The following is a 21,743-nucleotide window of genomic DNA, read 5'->3' as shown; positions in this document are numbered from 1 at the left end:
CTTATTTTCCACCATAATTTGCAAATAAATTCATTAAAAATCCTACAATGTGATTTTCTGGAAAAAAAAATCTCATTTTGTCTGTCATAGTTGACGTGTACCTATGATGAAAATTACAGGCCTCTCTCATCTTTTTAAGTGGGAGAACTTGCACAATTGGTGGCTGACTAAATACTTTTTTTCCCCACTGTAAATGGTAGATTATCTGACACTCAAGAAGAAGGTCTGATCTCATTATTACTGAAACAGGATACAAGTGGAAAATATAAAGATCCAGTCCATTTACAAAATTGGAGGCCCCTTACACTTCAGTGTTGTGATGCAAAAATTCTAGCAAAATGTATAGCACATAGAATTAAAAAGGTATTGTCGGATATTATTCATTCTAATCAGACAGGTTTTTTACATGGAAGATACATTGGAGATAATATAAGGCAAGTATTGGAAACAATAGAACAGGCCTGCTATTCATAGCAGACTTCGAAAAGGCATTTGATGAAGTACGACTGGGGTTTATATATAAATGCCTGGAGCATTTCAATTTTGGAGAATCTCTTATAAAATGGGTCAAAATCATGTATAGTAACCCTAGGTGTAAAATAGTAAATAATGGCTATTTCTCAGAAAGTTTTAAACTGTCAAGAGGAGTGAAACAAGGTTGTTCACTATCGGCATATCTATTTATTGTGGCCATCGAGATGTTAGCTATTAAAATCAGATCCAATAATAATATCAGAGGATTAGAAATCCAGGGCTTAAAAACAAAGGTGTCATTGTACGCTGATGATTCATGTTTTCTTTTAAATCCACAACTAGAATCCCTCCACAGCCTCATAGAGGATCTAGATACATTTTCTAACCTCTCTGGATTACAACCAAATTATGACAAATGTACTATATTACGTATTGGATCAATAAAAAATACAATTTTTACATTACCATGTAGTTCACCAATAAAATGGTCTGATGCTGATGTGGATATACTCGGAATACATATCCCAAAGGAAATAAATGATCTCACTTCAATACATTTTAATAGAAAGTTAGCAAAAATAGATAAGATCTTACTACCATGGAAAGGAAAATACCTGTCAATTTGTGGAAAAATCACCCTGATTAACTCTTTAGTATTATCCCAGTTTACCTATTTGCTTATGGTCTTGCCTACGCCTAGTGAACAGTTTTTTAAATTATATGAGAAAAAAATATTCAATTTTATTTGGAACGGCAAGCTAGACAAAATTAAAAGGGCATATTTATATAATAAATATGAATTTGGAGGACAGAAATTATTAAATATTAAAGCATTAGACCTATCACTAAAAGCTTCAGTCATACAAAAGTTCTACTTAAATCCGAACTGGTTCTCAAGCAAATTAGTAAGATTGTCTCACCCAATGTTCAAGAAAGGCCTTTTCCCCTTTATTCAGATTACAACAACTCATTTTCAGTTATTTGAAAAGGAAATCATCTCCCAAATATCACTATTTCTAAAACAAGCCATAGAAAGTTGGTTGCAATTTCAATTTAATCCTCCAGAAACGACAGAACAAATAATGCAACAAATATTGTGGTTAAATTCAAATATACGAATTGACAAACATAATTTTTTAACAGAATGTTTAAAAAAGGTATAATCTTCGTAAATGATATCATTGGTAGGACTGGTGGAGTTATGTCGCACATGCAGCTAACAAAAACATATGGAAATGTCTGCTCTACCCAAAATTACAACCAAATAATTGCAGCCTTACCGCAAAAGTGGAAGAGGAAAGTGGAAGGGGGAGAAAGTAAGGAACTTGTCTGTCGGCCTTGCATTAAAGAACATAATTGGTTAAGGAAAACTGTGATAAATTAAAAAGTATATCAGTTTCACTTAAGGACCAAAGGATTGACAGCCGTCCCATATAGATTGCAAAATAGTTGGGAAGAGATTTTTGACGTACCGATCCCATGGCATAGTGTTTATGAACTGACACGCAAAACGACACCGGATTCAAAAATTTGAATCTTTCAATTTAAATTATTATATTAAAACAATTCTACCAATAGAATGTTATTTATATGGGGGATACAATCTTCCCAGCTCTGCAGATTTTGCTGTGAAGAGACAGAATCATTAGATCATTTGTTTTGGTTCTGTCCATTGGTAGCTTGTTTTTGGACACAGGTCCAGGAATGGCTAAAGGATTGTAATATTTACCTGGAGCTAACCTTGCAGATAGCATTACTGGGTGATCTGAAAAGTCATAGTCAATCGATCAATAATATAATAATACTGTTTATTTTTATTTTTAATTCACAATCTGTAGAAGCAATGAGAATAGAAAGGTTCAGAACTTTTGTTAAACATCACAGTACGGTTGAAATATATATGGCAAATAGATATCCTATATGGATGGTGTTAAGAGATAGATGGGAGGTATTGAATGGAGTTGAAGGATGGGACTAATAACAAATAACAACAAATAATAACAAAGATAGCTAATAATGTAAGCGTACTGTGTCCATAATAAATACAGTGGGGTAAACAAGTATTTAGTCAGCCACCAACTGTGCAAGTTCTCCCACTTAAAAATATGAGAGAGGCCTGTAATTTTCATCATAGGTACACGTCAACTATGATAGACAAAATGAGATTTTTTTTCCCAGAAAATCACAGTGTAGGATTTGTAATGAATTTATTTGCAAATTATGGTGGAAAAAAAAGTATTTGGTCAATAACAAAAGTTTCTCAATACTTTGTTATATACCCTTTGTTGGCAATGACACAGGTCAAACGTTTTCTGTAAGTCTTCACAAGGTTTTCACACACTGTTGCTGGTATTTTGGCCCATTCCTCCATGCAGATCTCCTCTAGAGCAGTGATGTTTTGGGGCTGTCGCTGGGCAACACGGACTTTCAACTCCCTCCAAAGATTTTCTATGGGGTTGAGATCTGGAGACTGGCTAGGCCACTCCAGGACCTTGAAATGCTTCTTACGAAGCCACTCCTTCGTTGCCCGGGCGGTGTGTTTGGGATCATTGTCATGCTGAAAGACCCAGCCACGTTTCATCTTCAATGCCCTTGCTGATGGAAGGAGGTTTTCACTCAAAATCTCACGATACATGGCCCCATTCATTCTTTCCTTTACACGGATCAGTCATCCTGGTCCCTTTGCAGAAAAACAGCCCCAAAGCATGATGTTTCCACCCCCATGCTTCACAGTAGGTATGGTGTTCTTTGGATGCAACTCAGCATTCTTTGTCCTCCAAACACGACGAGTTGAGTTTTTACCAAAAAGTTATATTTTGGTTTCATCTGACCATATGACATTCTCCCAATCCTCTTCTGGATCATCCAAATGCACTCTAGCAAACTTCAGACGGGCCTGGACATGTACTGGCTTAAGCAGGGGGACACGTCTGGCACTGCAGGATTTGGTTCCCTGGCGGCGTAGTGTGTTACTGATGGTAGGCTTTGTTACTTTGGTCCCAGCTCTCTGCAGGTCATTCACTAGGTCCCCCCGTGTGGTTCTGGGATTTTTGCTCACCGTTCTTGTAATCATTTTGACCCCACGGGGTGAGATCTTGCGTGGAGCCCCAGATCGAGGGAGATTATCAGTGGTCTTGTATGTCTTCCATTTCCTAATAATTGCTCCCACAGTTGATTTCTTCAAACCAAGCTGCTTACCTATTGCAGATTCAGTCTTCCCAGCCTGGTGCAGGTCTACAATTTTGTTTCTGGTGTCCTTTGACAGCTCTTTGGTCTTGGCCATAGTGGAGTTTGGAGTGTGACTGTTTGAGGTTGTGGACAGGTGTCTTTTATACTGATAACAAGTTCAAACAGGTGCCATTAATACAGGTAACGAGTGGAGGACAGAGGAGCCTCTTAAAGAAGAAGTTACAGGTCTGTGAGAGCCAGAAATCTTGCTTGTTTGTAGGTGACCAAATACTTATTTTCCACCATAATTTGCAAATAAATTCATTAAAAATCCTACAATGTGATTTTCTGGATTTTTTTCTTCTCAATTTGTCTGTCATAGTTGACGTGTACCTATGATGAAAATTACAGGCCTCTCTCATCTTTTTAAAAGGGAGAACTTGCACAATTGGTGGCTGACTAAATACTTTTTTCCCCACTGTATATAGGTTGTATGTTGGGAGCTTTTGGGAAAGAGGACAGTTAGAAAGATATGGCATATAGAAGCAAACCGGATGGACATCATGAAAATGATCGGAGAGGTTGAGAGTAGAAGAAGTTCAGGAGCAAAAACAAACAAACCAAAAAAATATAATAGAATTATTGTAAAATTGACTGTGTCCATAAGGGGTAGATAGTAAGTATAGGCCGGAAGTAGAGGCCTGGGCATTGTTGTTCACTAATTTACTCCAAGTAGGGAAAGGATGGCGGGGTTGAAAAGTAATAAAGGGGAGTATATACAGTGGGGAGAACAAGTATTTGATACACTGCCGATTTTGCATGTTTTCCTACTTACAAAGCAGGTAGAGGTCTGTAATTTTTATCATAGGTACACTTCAACTTTATCATAGGTACACTTCAAAATCCAGAAAATCACATTGTATGATTTTTAAGTAATTAATTTGCATTTTATTGCATGACATAAGTATTTGATACATCAGAAAAGCAGAACTTAATATTTGGTACAGAAACCTTTGTTTGCGATTACAGAGATCATACGTTTCCTGTAGGTCTTGACCAGGTTTGCACACACTGCAGCAGTGATTTTGGCCCACTCCTCCATACAGACCTTCTCCAGATCCTTCAGGTTTCGGGGCTGTCGCTGGGCAATTTGGACTTTCAGCTCCCTCCAAAGATTGTCTATTGGGTTCAGGTCTGGAGACTGGCTAGGCCACTCCAGGACATTGAGATGCTTCTTACGGAGCCACTCCTTAGTTGCCCTGGCTGTGTGTTTCGGGTCATTGTCATACTGGAAGACCCAGCCATGACCCATCTTTAATGCTCTTACTGAGGGAAGGAGGTTGTTGGCCAAGATCTCGCGATACATGGCCCCATCCATCCTCCCCTCAATACGGTGCAGTCGTCCTGTCCCCTTTGCAGAAAAGCATCCCCAAAGAATGATGTTTCCACCTCCATGCTTCACGGTTGGGATGGTGTTCTTGGGGTTGTACTCATCCTTCTTCTTCCTCCAAACACGGCGAGTGGAGTTTAGACCAAAAAGCTCTATTTTTGTCTCATCAGACCACATGACCTTCTCCCATTCCTCCTCTGGATCATCCAGATGGTCATTGGCAAACTTCAGACGGGCCTGGACATGCGCTGGCTTGAGCAGGGGGACCTTGTGTGCGCTGCAGGATTTTAATCCATGACGGCGTAGTGTGTTACTAATGGTTTTCTTTGAGACTGTGGTCCCAGCTCTCTTCAGGTCATTGACCAGGTCCTGCCGTGTAGTTCTGGGCTGATCCCTCACCTTCCTCGTGATCATTGATGCCCCACGAGGTGAGATCTTGCATGGAGGCCCATCCCGAGGGTGATTGACCGTCATCTTGAACTTCTTCCATTTTCTAATAATTGCACCAACAGTTGCCTTCTCACCAAGCTGCTTGCCTATTGTCCTGTAACCCATCCCAGCCTTGTGCAGGTCTACATTTGTATCCCTGATGTCCTTACACAGCTCTCTGGTCTTGGCCATTGTGGAGAGGTTGGAGTCTGTTTGATTGAGTGTGTGGACAGGTGTCTTTAATAACGAGTAACGAGTTCAAACAAGTGCAGTTAATACAGGTAATGAGTGGAGAACAGGAGGGCTTCTTAAAGAAAAACTAACAGGTATGTGAGAGCCGGAATTCTTACTGGTTGGTAGGTGATCAAATACTTATGTCATGCAATAAAATGCAAATTAATTAGTTAAAAATCATACAATGTGATTTTCTGGATTTTTGTTTTAGATTTTGTCTCTCACAGTTGAAGTGTACCTATGATAAAAATGACAGACCTCTACATGCTTTGTAAGTAGGAAAACCTGCAAAATCGGCAGTGTATCAAATACTTGTTCTCCCCACTGTATATAAAAAACATGGGGGATTGGAAGTGATGCAGACAATTACATTGATAGAAGTTACAATCTATCTGCAATATTAAGATGATCCATCCTCCCCCCCCCAAAAAAAAATAATAATAAAACATTCAATTATAATCAGAGATCCCAAAATATTAATTTCACACAATACATTTTTTAAAATGTTTGTCATTTTAGCAGACGCTCTTATCCAGAGCGACTTACAGTTAGTGAGTGCATACATTTTCATACTGGACATGATGCAGATATACCCTGTCCTACCTCACATCAATAATCGTTTGTTTCAATCTAATTCCTCATAACTACTCCAGAAGATTACATAAAATCTCTCAAAAGATGAAAACCACTCAAGGTTCTTTGAGTTTACAATGAGTATTTTTAATGATTACTCTTTATACCTCATTCCTTTTAAGTCTCACAATGATTATCACCTCCAAAATCAGCTTCATTTTATCCCATATCAAATCATCATGGTATCGTTACTGGATGATTTACCCCTTAGATTGTTCCTGTCACCCCTCTAAACGTAATATTTGAGACATTCACAAATATAATCACTTACTACGCGTAAAGAATCAATTATATTGCAAGCGTCTATTAAAGAGTTGTTTGAGACGTGATCTCCTACATCTTCCTTAACATAACACGTTTCATTGAGTTGACTACATCTTCTAATATAAACCTATAACCCCTTTTTGGTAATGTAATCATCTCCACTTGTTGCATTGATATATATTTAAAAAAAAACATTGTTTAATAACTTCAGAACTTACAAAAAATGTTTACTACTCCATCATCCTAACAGTAAAAACTACCTCCCATTGTTCAACGTACCAGAAACAGATTATCGTTTTTAGAATGAATTAACCGTCTACATAACTCACTGGTGTTTAAACATAATAATTACAAATTGTCAAAGAACGTTTCCTATTCACCTATTTAGATATCGGCTCCACATTACACTCTGCGTCCTTTACATCCCGCTATTAACCAGCAAGCATGACTCTCTTTCACCCGCTGTCTTTCCATCTAACGGTACTTTAGCAGGACACAAATTATTTTTTAGTTATAGTCAAAACACATAAAACCTCTATTCACAGAGATGCCACTTTATTTACTATGTTATCCTATCCGCCATGGTTTGGTAAGACAATCTCTTTCGTATAATCTTATCAATTCAACCAGTGATTCAGGTCAACAGCATCAATGTAACAGTTTTGCTTCCTTCCCTACATGGGCTTGAACCAGGGACCCTCTGCACACATTAACAACAGTCACCCTCGAAGCACCATTACTCGTCATTCAACAAAAGGCGTGACCTTGCAGAGCAAGTCAAACAACTTCTTCAAGGTCGCAGAGCAAGTTACGTCACCAATCTCAACGCATATATTGAATTTATATCCATATTATCAATATCCAATTTATTGCTAGACATTACGCCACCATTCTCAATCGTTTAATCTAGCAAACCCTTAGGCAATGCAAAAAATTACCTCGAAATCGTCTCGCTATTCCTGTTAAATAATGGTCATTCAATTTGAACCAAGCACGCTGATAGATCTTCCATTCGACATCACCAAAAATAAATACTTTGTAGTATCTGTCTAAGCAACACATACCAACAGTAGAATTACACTCAGAAACCCAGATTTTACTCTATGCCATTGAAATGACAAAGAAATCCCACAAATAGCCCAATTACACTGGCTTATCTTCTCACCATCCGATACAAAACGAAATTCCTTCACTACATCACCTTACCTCCACAATGATAATTAGTTTAATAGAAACCCCAAATTGGCTTTGTACTATGTTATAAGTTACGTCTATAAATTCCAGTCCTTATGGGCAGTTCATTTCTTAACCCTTATCTCTATCAAATGATCCATCACCGGAACAAACTCAGAAAACCTTTATTTATTATTTCCCACCCCTGATGTATGTCTACATTTGGGTGAGCAAGTTAATACATACATATTACTCTAATTACCTCTCTAGTAATCGATTACCCACATAAACTTCATCCTATTTTCACATCTTCACATACTCCATATAGAACTTTAGAAACACCTAGGTACTCACATCAAACAATCCCTTTGTGTTTTGTTTAACGATCCTCACTCAACACAAATCAACTTCTTCAAACATACTCCCAGCGGAACCAAAAAAACCCAGACTGTAGTTTCAAGGACACTGATCTTCCTGTCATTGGACCCTCACCAGTTCTCTAACCTTCAGGAAACCCCTTCAAAGTCAAGCCTCTCATTAAAACATATACTTCTCCACTACACTCTAACATAACCCACGTTCTCCATACCACTCCTTGATATCTTATGATGGGCATTGATGTATGGAACCACAATATAATGTTATATCAAAGCTTATTATCCAAACTTATATCAACCTATCATACACATTCATATAATTTATTATGCACCCTTTCAGATTAAAATTACTTTCTGCTCTTTGTTCATAAAATAGCCTATGTTGTTCCATATACCTCGATGCCATCTGGTTAACAAAAATGGTTGCATCGAGTTTACTTAAAAGGTCTCTTCCCATCAACGCCATAGTAGTTGCAGCGCTTACTATAAATGAATGTTGATAATTCATATCCTCCAAATCAATTTGTAATGGGAGAGATATATGATCAATTTGCGTAGTTCCATTAATTCCGATAGACTGGACTTTCTGATTACTTAAAGGACACCTTCAATCTTGTTGCCTTAAAAATTGAATTATTTCACCAGATACACATAAACTTAACTGTGGTATTTCTAATGGGCTATCCAAAATATGCAATTATGGTGCATTGATCATGTATTTAACCTCCTCCCTGCCTATCGGTGTTGTATGTCATTATCCCCATAATAGATTACCCGGCTTCTCCTCTCTAGGTTTATTCTGGGAATTAGGGTGCGGTTGGGCAGGAGTCCAATTTCCCTCTCTCTATCTCCATCGATTATTAGCGTTCCCCTGCTTCAATGAAAAATTCCAAAATTGTATTTGCTAATCTGTTGTTTAAATCTGAGTTTTGTTTGATTATTGTAAATATAATTTTCATAAGGTAGATTATGTTGCTCCATTGCCAAATTATGTAATGTCCTAACTGATTTTTCCTCCTTCCTAATTATATTTACCAGCCATTGTGCACTCATTAAATCCCATGCTTTATACACCTCTTTCATATAATCTAAATCCCATTTCGGGTTGCTTATGGCTGTATTATCACTTATATACTTTCGCTCTACTTGTAATTTATCCCTTTTAAAACTACCATCTTGAGGATAGTCATTATCTGTCCATGCTGATAAATCACTAAGATATAGTTCCACATAGAAAAATCCTAATTTACTTAACATCCATTTGCACATTGTCTGATTTTCACTACTTTTAAAAGAGACTTGTTCTAAATGCGGATTTGCCTGTAATAATTTCGTCATTTCCTTTCTCTCTCTTCGAGATTTACTCTTAATGGTGACTGTTTTTCCAGATACCGGTCTACTAAGCTGGCCATCCATTACTTTTATTAGTTCATGCAATATTAGTAATCAAATACTTGAATCAAATCCCCAACTTGATCTTTATCAAAATTTCGTTTGCCTATTTTGTCATTGGTGCCATGATTCAACATTATCGCTCTGAGCATTTCACAAAGAAGTTATTCTCTCCTTACCAAGCTATTCAAACCTAATGATGATGCAACACATCAGATAACTTATTTTATGATGATGCAACACATCAGAGATTTTATGATGATACGACACATCAGAGAACTGATTTCATAATGATACAACACATCAGAAATCCTATTTTATGATGACACAACACATCAGAGATCCTATTTTATGATGATACAACACATCAGAGATCCTATTTTATGATGATACAACACATCAGAGATCCTATTTTATGATGATACAACACATCAGAGGTCCTTAACCTATCTCTTCAAGTCCTACACCCACTCCTTTATTCTCTTTTGTATTTGTACTCTTTACTCTTAACACACCCAATTTGATCATTCTCCTTACAGCTATTTACGTACTCGAATACAACTAATCTGTTCCCTTAAAAAAATATTTGAATTTTAAACATTTGTTACAGCTCAGTTTTACCACAGATAAGCAGAATTTGACATAATCCCCCCCAAAATAAGTCTGCTTACCTGTTAGTTCGGCTGTAAACTGCATCCTGTTCGTTCAGATGCCAATCTGTTATGATGAGTTTCTGATATCGAGAAGTTCAGGATGCAAGAGAATATGGGACACAGATGGAGATTTGATTCAGTCATTATTTAATGGTTACAATAATAGATTCAATGACAGGCGGTACGGATGTAGCCTCTTGCCATATGAATGACTTCCATAGAAAATCTCTCCGTTTATATAATGCTCTCCGAGCTGCTTCTTGATATTATCTGCCAACCATCATTGAGTGTCACTCATCTACCACAATAGCATCCCCATACTTGGTATTGTATGTCACCCCAGCCAGGCCATTCCATCACGTACACCTTCTAAGATTATCACAAGTGGCCCCCAATCTATCTTGGCACGCAGACCTTCTGTCCCTCACCAGTGACCTCTATAACACATGGCGTGTCCTTGTCCTCTCTCCTACAGAGACACTTATCCCCCTCACTAACTTTAAGCATCAGTTGTCAGAGCAGCTTACCGATCACTGCACCTGTACACAGCCCATCTGTAATTAGCCCACCCAACTACCTCATCCCCATATTGTTATTTACATTGTTATTTATTTTGCTCATTTGCACCCCAGTATCTCTATTTGCACATCATCTTCTGCACATCTATCGCTCCAGTGTTAATACTAAATTGTAATTATTTTGCACTATGGCCTATTTATTGCCTTACATCCATAACTTACTACATTTGCACACACTGTATAGAGATTTTCTATTGTGTTATTGACTGTACGTTTTGTTTATTCCATATGTAACTCTGTGTTTTTATCGCACTGCTTTGCTTTATCTTGGCCAGGTCGCAGTTGTAAATGAGAACTTGTTCTCAACTGGCTTACCTGGTTAAAGAAAGGTGAAATAAAATAAAAAATACATGCAGTTTAGGAGTTTACAAACATTAAGAATATTGTCTCAAAAGTAATTATAACACCTGGTTTCAAAAAACAAATAAAGCAACACCTCACGGCACAACGCCTCTCCCTCATATGACCTACTTGTTGTGTGTATGTACTGACATGTATATGTAACTGATAGATGCGCACACACACACACACACACACACACACACACACACACACACACACACACTACATGTTAATGTTTTTAAATGTATGTAAATTGTAAAGTATTTTGTCTGTAATGTATTTTTTGTTATGTGTCGGACCACAGTAAGACTAGCTGTTTGTCTGATTGGCTAGTCTGCTAATCATAGGCTTGTCTGATTGTCAGGGAACCCATGTCTGGAGGGCCAGGATGTGTTTTCCACGGTCAAAGAGAACAGCATGACAGGAGAACTCATCGCTGAGCTCAACACAGAGCTGACAGCCAATGATGTTGTCTGGAGCCTCACTGGGGAGGACGCTGATTGGTTCTTCCTAGAAAGGCGGAGCATCAGACTCAATGCCCCATTGGACAGAGTTCTGGACCGGGAGGTAAAAACGATAGCACAACTTCGTCACAATGATTACAGGGTTCTGTCTTGGTTTAGTTGACTCAAACAACAACAAACAACACAGTCATGTGCAGATATGAAGCATTATATATATATTGTGTGTGTGTGTCTGTGTGTGTCTCAGATGCAGGGCCCAGTCCTTATGGCAGCGTTGACCTGCTATGAGGAGGACGCTGTGCAGGTAGAGACTGTACATTTCTGAAAATATATTTGTCCTTTGTACCAAAGTGATTTTACCATGGATCCAAAACTTCTAAATGTGTGTGTGTGTGTGTTTCAGAGTGAGTACAGGATCATGGTGGAGATTCTGAATGAGAATGATAACACTCCTGATTTTGTGGAGAGCACCATACAGCCTCACAGCATCAGTGAGGTAAGTAGCCTACACTACATACATACTCACACACACAGACACACACACACACACACACACACACACACACACACACACAGACACACACACACACACACACACACACACACACTGTCACACACACACACTCTCACACACACACACTCTCACACAAACTGAAGCCGATTATTGCATGATGTCCATGTCTAGCTGGCGGAGGTGAATACAGTGGTGTTTACAGTCCAGGCCACAGATGCAGATGACGACACCATAATGTACTCCATCGACCAGACCTCGGTACTGTATCAATAAAGTTTTATACATAAATAAATACCAGATTTTCTTACTGTATCAATAAAGTTCTGCATTGAAATTAGTGTGTACAGTATTTGTGTGGGGTCTCTGTTCCAGCCTGATGCTGCCTACTTCAGAGTGGATCTCCCTAACAGTGGAGAGGTGATACTGGCCAAGCCTCTGGACTACGAGACCAAAACACAACTGAAGATCACCATATATGCTTCGGTACACTAAATACACCTAGCCTACAGTTACTGAAAGAACTTGGCTGCGCCTACCATCTGCTTGATATATTTAAGCAATAAGGCCCGAGGGGGTGTGGTATATGGCCAATATACCACGGCTAAGGGCTGTTCTTATGCACGACGCAACGCGGAGTGCTAGCACACAGCCCTTAGCCGTGGTATATTGGCCATATATCACAAACCCCTGAGGTGCCTTATTGCTATTATAAACTGATTACCAACATAATTGGTATATTGTCTGATATACCACGGCTTTCAGCCAATCAGTATTCAGGTCTCGAACCACCCAGTTTATAATTTAACCAATCAGATTGCATGACTGGAACTAATATCTCAGTCTGATATACAGTCTGTGTGTGTGTGTGTGTGTGTGTGTGTGTGTGTGTGTGTGTGTGTGTGTGTGTGTGTGTGTGTGTGTGTGTAGGAGATGAACACTGTGGAGAAGTTCAACACCAGTGCCATCCTGACCGTGAATATCTTGGATGGAGATGACCAGTACCCACAATTCCTGCCGTGCACGCCCCTCTCTAGCGACCAATCGAATCGTGTCTGCACCAACCCCGTCTACACGGTTAACATCACAGAAGGCGAACAGGTTAGTGACCAGGGTTAGGGTTAGGTGTTGGTGGTAGGTGTTAGGGGTTAGTGGTTAGGGACTGACGTATTGTGTTAATGTCATCTCTGTTATAGGACGTTCTTCTGGACTTCTCTCCCGGGCCGATCAATGCTGTGGATGGAGACAGAGGCCTCAGCTCACCTCTCAGCTATAGCATCCTGTCAGGTACAACACACACACACTCACACAAACCACCATTGTTTAGCTTTACAATGAAATGCAACGTAGTATTAGGAGTTGATAATCACTGAAAGTATAGTTTACCAAGCTACCAATTACTTCACACTGGAAGAAGTTAAGCTACACTAAAGCTACTCTAAAGAAAAATATAGTTTACTTAACTAAAGTTACTTTGAAAAGTAGTTCACTACATCCAAACTACTTGATGAAAAATTATCATCTGTAATGTCACAGACTACAAATTGCAAGGACAGATCACTTTGGGGTCATATGTTAACAGAATGTGCAATTTAGCCTATTAAACACAAAAATTATGTTGGAAGTAAGAATTAGGCAGGTCTGATGCCGAAAATGAATGGAAATGATTGCCAACTTCACCCAAATGTAATTCCAGTAGTTAGTTACGCTGCTACATGGCAAAAAATGTAATTAAGTACTGAAAACACTACCTAGATTTGAATTTAGTTCAACTACCACCAAGCTACTGCAAAATGTAGTTATATTACTAGTTGAACTACATGTAGTTCACTACTCACCAACACTGTTGATAATATATGTTGTCAGGGGCTGATAATGGGCGTTTCGTGATGGATGAGCTGACAGGGGAGGTGCGTCTGATGAAAGGAGTAGAGAACAGACTACAGACACCAACACTACGCCTACGGGTCATGGTGAGACACACAGGCACACACATGTAAGGGTTGGGGTGAGGTGTGACCCAGGTGCGGTGCAGGATATACAGTAGGCAGAGATGGTGAAACAAGGATCTTTACTGGTGGTCCCGAAGCCAAAATACAAAATAACGAGCTTATCACGACAAAAGAAAGGCGGAGCAAATAAGTCTCCAAAAACCGTCTGACAGCCAAAATACGAAATACTACCTAAGACTGAAACAAATAACGAAACTGGAAGAACACTTTTCAAGTACCTGTACATAGATCTCTGATTAGACACTGAGTAGTACTGCTGGACATAGAGAAACTAGCAGAGAAAACTGAGCAAGGGAACACAGGGAAGTGAGGGCATAAATACACAGGTGAACCGATAGACACAGGTGACACCAATAGGATGATGATTAGTCCCGACTGTGAGTGAGGAGGTGCCTAAGGTTGTCAGAGGATGACACCTAGTGGGTCGCTCCGGAACTGCGACCCCCTCCTGTAACACACACACGCACACTTATGCAGACATAAACATGACTACAGAGACTCTTAATAACTGAAATCTCTCTCCCCCTCCTCAGGCGTACCAGAGGAATGACCCTAGGAAGTACTCAGTTGCCACGGTGGTGGTCCGTGTTGTGGCTGTCAACCGCTTTCCTCCCCAGTTTGGTCGGGCCGAATACCGTGGCTTTGTCACCGAAGGCAACAGCCCTGCCTCACTGGTCAACACATACGGAAACATTGTGCTGCTGCTACAGATACAGGACAGGGACTTCTCTGATGTATGCACACACACACACACATGCTCATACACACAGCTAGACTATGCATAGTGTATTATTCTGTAACTTCAACTCTCTCTTCTCTCAATTGGTAGGGGATCAATCCCAAGATGCACTACTCCCTGAGGTCCTCGTCCAATCACACACAGTTCTACCACATCACACAGGAGGGGCTTCTGATCGCCAGGACCAATCAGCTACGGCCATCACAGAAACACCGTCTGAAGGTGGGCTTTGATTGGACATAACAGTATACCAGAGAACAACGTAATGATGGACAAGCTGCATTGGTGAAGCTGATGATGATGATGATGATATCCTGCAGGTAGTGGCTGTGGATCTGGAGTCAGGTGACATGGCCACGGCTCTCATAAAGGTGGAGGTGCTGTATGAAGGACAAATAGGTAACACAGACACACACACACACACACACAAAATCAGAATCTGTGTGGTCGAACTTGCTCTACAGTTCATCATCATCAGTGTGTGTGTGTGTGTGTGTGTGTGTGTGTGTGTGTGTGTGTGTGTGTGTGTGTGTGTGTGTGTGTGTGTGTGTGTGTGTGTGTGTGTGCATATGTGTGTGCAGTCCCTCAGGGCCCATTGGGGAATGGGCGTCTCCATGGTAGCTGTGCAGTAGGCAAGGCTATGGGTGTGGTCATCCTGGGGCTGACTCTGTTAGGCTGTGCTCTGTATGCACTGCAGCATGTCCTCCGGACATACAGAGGACTGAAGGACCCAGAGGACAGGGGCTGTATAGCCCAGGGGAAACACCCCAATGTGGTGAGATACACTGACACTTCACCCTAACCCCTTTTAACTTTTAACCTCAAACATTTAGACATTCTGGTCCTGTGCTCTGACCCGTGTGTCTCTCTGTCTCCTCTCCCCTGCTGGTCTAGAGATTACAATGGTTCCAACTGGTGAGTCTCTACTCTTCTCAGTTGCGTGTGTGTGTGTGTGTGTGTGTGTGTGTGTGACCTTTCCAACTGGTGAGTTGTTAATAGATACAGGAGCAAGTAAGCTAACATCACATAGTGTAGCAGTGAGACAGTCAGTCAGCCATTTTGATGTGCGTGTCTTTTCTCCCCAGGTGAGTCACAGTAGCTCCATGCCGGTCCTGGATGAGGTGAAGTTAAAAAAGGAGGGTCTGAGCACCTCCACAAAGCTACTGGGCAGTCAGAGCATCTACACCCCTGCAGACTCTGACCCTTCTCCACTCAACGCTTTACCCATAGCTACACCCTCAACGACCTACATCCAGCCTAGACTACCCAGCTCCACTCCTACAGACCCTAATCATGGCCCTGCTTCACACAACTCCACCCATACACCTGCTACAACCATCACACCTGAACTACTCAAGACATCCACTCAACTCCTGGGCTATTCCAGCTCTAGCACCACCCCACACCCCTCACCTACACCTACCCATGATCAGATAGACTCACCTTTACCTACGCACCCCTCCCCTATTGCAGAAGCAATAGGTATACCCACTCAGGTAGAAGAGACACCTAAAGACACACCCCCTTCTACCTCACCTACCCAACAGCAGGTACACACACCTTTACCTCCTCCCACTCCGATCAACTCACCCCCTCACCCCACACCCCCTCCTACCTCACCTACCACACCTCTCCCTCGCTCACCTACTCCAGACCCGATACACAATCCTGAGTGTACAGGATATACTCACACACCTTTACTTACTCCACCCTGTCCAGAGCAGGACAGGGTAGGGACACCCCCACCTAAACCCACACCAGGGCAAACACATACCCCTGTACTGACCATCACCTGCCCAGAGCAGGTAGGACCACCAGGGTACCCTGAGGAGCGCAGACCCTCCACACACAGCCCTGAGACAGCCTCCATTGGTGATGATGACTGCTTCCTGGGGGATGAAGAGGCCATCAGGACCAGTGATGATGATGATGAAGAGCTGGTGAGACTCTATTCTCACATACAGCCCACATTCCTGATAACAGACTACGACAATGACATCACTACTGAGATCCCCGCCAGTGGTGGAGAGGAGGAGGGGACTGGAAATGGTGAAGGAGTGGAAAGAGAGAGGGAATGGATAGAGGGAAACAAGGGAGGGGCAGGGAGAGTCAGGGATTATATGGAAGGAAAGGGGGGTCATTTGGAGAGCGAAGCGGATAGTTCGAAAAAGGGGAGTCAATCATCTCAACCCTGTGATACAGAGCAGGAAATATCAGTGGGCCAATCAAAGGACAGATAAACAGTATCCCAGCAACACTCTGTTGCAACACTCTCTAACACACTCCAGTCACTGAAGCCAAACATTTTGGAACGCTCTGAAACACGTACGCACAAACACGCATACACAGACACACACACACGTACACTGATGACATTGGAACATCCTAGATTTGCCTCAACCAAGTGTACGTGAAACACAACACAACAGGCCATGTGTCTGAGATATAGGCCACACTCCACTTGTAAGGCCTATGACTTGAGTTTTTTGTGTTACAGTGCTGTTGTTGATGTTCTTATTGTGTTCTAAAATGGTTGAAGGGACTCCTGCACACTGTGTGTAGGCCTACTTATACATGAATATGTATCATGCATCTGTTTATTGTCCACCCCTTTAACCAATCTTATTTAGTTTTTACTAAAACCCCCCTGTGATAAGATGTTACCCTACTTCAGTGCTAGTCATGAACTTCATGCTCACGTAGTTCCAATAGTCATGTCCACAACATGGGATTTGTAATGATGGTCACGAGAAAATGCAATAGCAAATGTTTTTGTTGTTTTTGGATTGTGTGTTCTTCAACTGTATTTCTGTGTAGCGTGATGTACAATATGATGACCACAATTGTCATGTTACAACAAACATCTCAGTCTGTCTCTATATATCAGTAAAGCATCATGTGACTGAAGCACTGGTTCATGGGAGTTGTGGTTCTTATACCCTGGAGACTAACACACACACACACACACACACACAGAGAGATGGATAAATGTGCAGTCTGATTCATATATACAGAACAAATATATAAATGCAACAATTACAAAGATTTTACTGAGTTACAGTTCATATAAGGAAATCAGTCAATTGAAATAAATAAATTAGGCCCTAAATGGATTTCACATGACTGGGAATACAGATATGCATCTGTTGGTCAAAGATTCCTTTTAAAAAAAGGTAGGGGCATGGATCAGAAAACCAGTCAGTATCTGGTGTGACCACCATTTGCCTCATACAGCGCAACACATAGAGTTGATCAGGCTGTTGATTGTGGCCTGTGTAATGTTGTCCCACTCCTATCCAATGGGTGTGCGAAGTTGCTGGATATTGGTGGGAACTGGAACACGATGTTGTACATGTCGATCCAGAGCATCCTAAACATGCTCAATGGGTGACATGTCTGGTGAGTATGCAGGCCATGGAAGAACTGGGACATTTTCAGCTTCCGGGAATTGTGTGCAGATCCTTGCGACATGGGGCCGTGCATTATTATTCTGAAACGTGAGGTGATGGCGGCGGATGAATGGCACAACAATGGGCATCAGGATTTTGTCAAGGTATCTCTGTGCATTCAAAATGCCATCGATAAAATGCAATTGTGTTCTTTGTCCATAGCTTATGCCTGCCCATACCAAAACCCCACCGCCATCATGGGGCACTCCGTTCACAACATTGACATCAGCAAACCGCTCGCCCACACGACGGCGTACACGTGGTCTGCAGTTGTGAGGCCGGTTGGATGTACTGCCAAATTCTCTAAAACGACGTTGGAGGCGGCATATGGTAGAGAAATGAACATTACGTTATCTGGCAACAGCTCTAGTGGACATTCCTGCAGTCAGCATAGCAATTGCATGCTCCCTCAAAACTTGAGACATCTGTGGCATTGTGTTGTGTGACAAAACTGCACATTTTAGAGTGGTCTTTTATTGTCCCCAGCACAAGGTGCACCTGTGTAATGATCATGCTGTTTAATCAGCTTCTTGATATGCTACACCTGTCAGGTGGATGGATTATCTTGGCAAATGAGAAATGCTCACTAACAGGGATGTAAACAAATGTGTGCACAACATTTTAGATAAATAAGCTTTTTGTGCATATGGAACAGTTCTGGGATCTTTTATTTCAGATCATGAAACATGGGACAAACACTTTTATTTTAATTTTTTTTTGGTGCTAGATCAGCTTTAATATTGCAGATAGATTGTTGCAAATACATATATACAGTGGGGGAAAAAAGTATTTAGTCAGCCACCAATTGTGCAAGTTCTCCCACTTAAAAAGATGAGAGAGGCCTGTAATTTTCATCATAGGTACACGTCAACTATGACAGACAAATTGAAAAAAAAAATCTCAAAAAATCACATTGTAGGATTTTTTATGAATTTATTTGCAAATTATGGTGGAAAATAAGTATTTGGTCACCTACAAACAAGCAAGATTTCTGGCTCTCACAGACCTGTAACTTCTTCTTTAAGAGGCTCCTCTGTCCTCCACTCGTTACCTGTATTAATGGCACCTGTTTGAACTTGTTATCAGTATAAAAGACACATGTCTACAACCTCAAACAGTCACACTCCAAACTCCACTATGGCCAAGACCAAAGAGCTGTCAAAGGACACCAGAAACAAAATTGTAGACCTGCACCAGGCTGGGAAGACTGAATCTGCAATAGGTAAGCAGCTTGGTTTGAAGAAATCAACTGTGGGAGCAATTATTAGGAAATGGAAGACATACAAGACCACTGATAATCTCCCTCGATCTGGGGCTCCACGCAAGATCTCACCCCGTGGGGTCAAAATGATCACAAGAACGGTGAGCAAAAATCCCAGAACCACACGGGGGGACCTAGTGAATGACCTGCAGAGAGCTGGGACAAAAGTAACAAAGCCTACCATCAGTAACACACTACGCCGCCAGGGACTCAAATTTTGCAGTGCCAGACGTGTTCCCCTGCTTAAGCCAGTACATGTCCAGGCCCGTCTGAAGTTTGCTAGAGTGCATTTGGATGATCCAGAAGAGGATTGGGAGAATGTCATATGGTCAGATGAAACCAAAATATAACTTTTTGGTAAAAACTCAACTCGTCGTGTTTGGAGGACAAAGAACGCTGAGTTGCATCCGAAGAACACCATACCTACTGTGAAGCATGGGGGTGGAAACATCATGCTTTGGGGCTTTTTTTCTGCAAAGGGACCAGGACGACTGATCCGTGTAAAGGAAACAATGAATGGGGCCATGTATCGTGAGATTTTGAGTGAAAACCTCCTTCCATCAGCAAGGGCATTGAAGATGAAACGTGGCTGGGTCTTTCAGCATGACAATGATCCCAAACACACCGCCCGGGCAACGAAGGAGTGGCTTCGTAAGAAGCATTTCAAGGTCCTGGAGTGGCCTAGCCAGTCTCCAGATCTCAACCCCATAGAAAATCTTTGGAGGGAGTTGAAAGTCCGTGTTGCCCAGCGACAGCCCCAAAACATCACTGCTCTAGGGGAGATCTGCATGGAGGAATGGGCCAAAATACCAGCAACAGTGTTTGAAAACCTTGTGAAGACTTACAGAAAACGTTTGACCTGTGTCATTGCCAACAAAGGGTATATAACAAAGTATTGAGAAACTTGTTATTGACCAAATACTTATTTTCCACCATAATTTGCAAATAAATTCATTAAAAATCCTACAATGTGATTTTCTGGATTTTTTTTTCTCATTTTGTCTGTCATAGTTGATGTGTACCTATGATGAAAATTACAGGCCTCTCTCTTTTTAAGTGGAAGAACTTGCACAATTGGTGGCTGACTAAATACTTTTTTCCCCCACTGTATATACACTACCGGTCAAGAATGTTAGAACACATACTCATTCAAGGGTTTTTCTTTTTTTTGGTGCTATTTTCTACATTGTAGAATAATGGTGAAGACATCAAAACTATGAAATAACACATATGGAATCATGTAGTAACCAAAAAAGTGTTAAACAAATCAAAATATATTTTAGATTTTAGATTCTTCAAATACCCACCCTTTGCCTTGATGACAACTTTGCACACTCTTGGCATTCTCTCAACCAGCTTCACCTGGAATACTTCTCCAACACTCTTGAAGGAGTTCCCACATATGCTGAGCACTTGTTGGCTGCTTTTCCTTCACTCTGCGGTCCGACTCATCCCAAACCATCTCAATTTGGTTGAGGTCGGGGGATTGTGGAGGCCAGGTCATCTGATGCAGCACTCCATCACTCTCCTTCTTGGTCAAATAGCCCTTACACAGCCTGGAGGTGTGTTGGGTAATTGTCCTGTTGAAAAACAAATGATAGTCCCGCTAAACCCAAACCAGATGGGATGGTGTATCTCTGCAGAATGCTGTGGTAGCCATGCTGGTGAAGTGTGCCTTGAATTCTAAATAAATCACAGACGGTGTCACCAGCAAAGCACCCCACACAATAACACCTTCTATTCCATGCTTCACGGTGGGAAATACACATGCAGAGATAATCCGTTCACCAACACCGCGTCTCACAAAGACACGGCGGTTGGAACCAAAAATCTCAAATTTGGACTCCAGACCAAAGGACACATTTCCACCGGTCTAATGTCCATTGCTCGTGTTTCTTGGCACAAGCAAGTTTCTTTGCAGCAATTCGACCATGAAGGCCTAATTCACACAGTCTCCTCTGAACAGTTGATGTTGAGATGTGTCTGTTACTTGAACTCTGTGAAGCATTTATTTGGGCTGCAATTTCTGAGGCTAGTAACTCTAATGAACTGACCTTCATGTCTTAAAGTAATGATGGACTGTCGTTTCTCTTTGCTTATTTGAGCTGTTCTTGCCATAATATGGACTTGGTCTTTTACCAAATAGGGCTATCTTCTGTATACCCCGCCTACCTTGTCACAACACAACTGATTGGCTCAA

The 21,743-nt window shown here is 41.1% G+C and overlaps 1 protein-coding gene across 1 annotated transcript in view; it reads left to right on the top strand.

Annotated features, from left to right (window-relative positions):
- LOC311135310 (uncharacterized protein) overlaps positions 1-17,073 on the top strand; it is a gene marked incomplete at both ends in the record, with an annotated part of 29,737 nt that extends 12,664 nt beyond the window's left edge. Inside the window, 14 exons of the mRNA XM_084169259.1 lie at positions 11,472-11,674; positions 11,819-11,875; positions 11,975-12,067; positions 12,257-12,343; positions 12,458-12,568; positions 13,013-13,183; positions 13,279-13,369; positions 13,949-14,055; positions 14,628-14,828; positions 14,924-15,055; positions 15,154-15,232; positions 15,415-15,608; positions 15,728-15,748; positions 15,919-17,073. Of these exons, the coding sequence (XP_084025385.1) occupies positions 11,472-11,674; positions 11,819-11,875; positions 11,975-12,067; positions 12,257-12,343; positions 12,458-12,568; positions 13,013-13,183; positions 13,279-13,369; positions 13,949-14,055; positions 14,628-14,828; positions 14,924-15,055; positions 15,154-15,232; positions 15,415-15,608; positions 15,728-15,748; positions 15,919-17,073 (2,702 nt within the window). The remainder of the gene's footprint in view (positions 1-11,471; positions 11,675-11,818; positions 11,876-11,974; positions 12,068-12,256; positions 12,344-12,457; positions 12,569-13,012; positions 13,184-13,278; positions 13,370-13,948; positions 14,056-14,627; positions 14,829-14,923; positions 15,056-15,153; positions 15,233-15,414; positions 15,609-15,727; positions 15,749-15,918) is intronic.
- Positions 17,074-21,743: the final 4,670 nt, after the last annotated feature.

The sequence above is a fragment of the Coregonus lavaretus genome (assembly GCF_964263955.1).
Source record: "Coregonus lavaretus genome assembly, chromosome: 9".
Taxonomy (NCBI): domain Eukaryota; kingdom Metazoa; phylum Chordata; class Actinopteri; order Salmoniformes; family Salmonidae; genus Coregonus; species Coregonus lavaretus.
The sequence above is the reverse complement of the archived record's forward strand: the minus strand, read 5'-3'. Positions and strand labels throughout refer to the sequence as shown.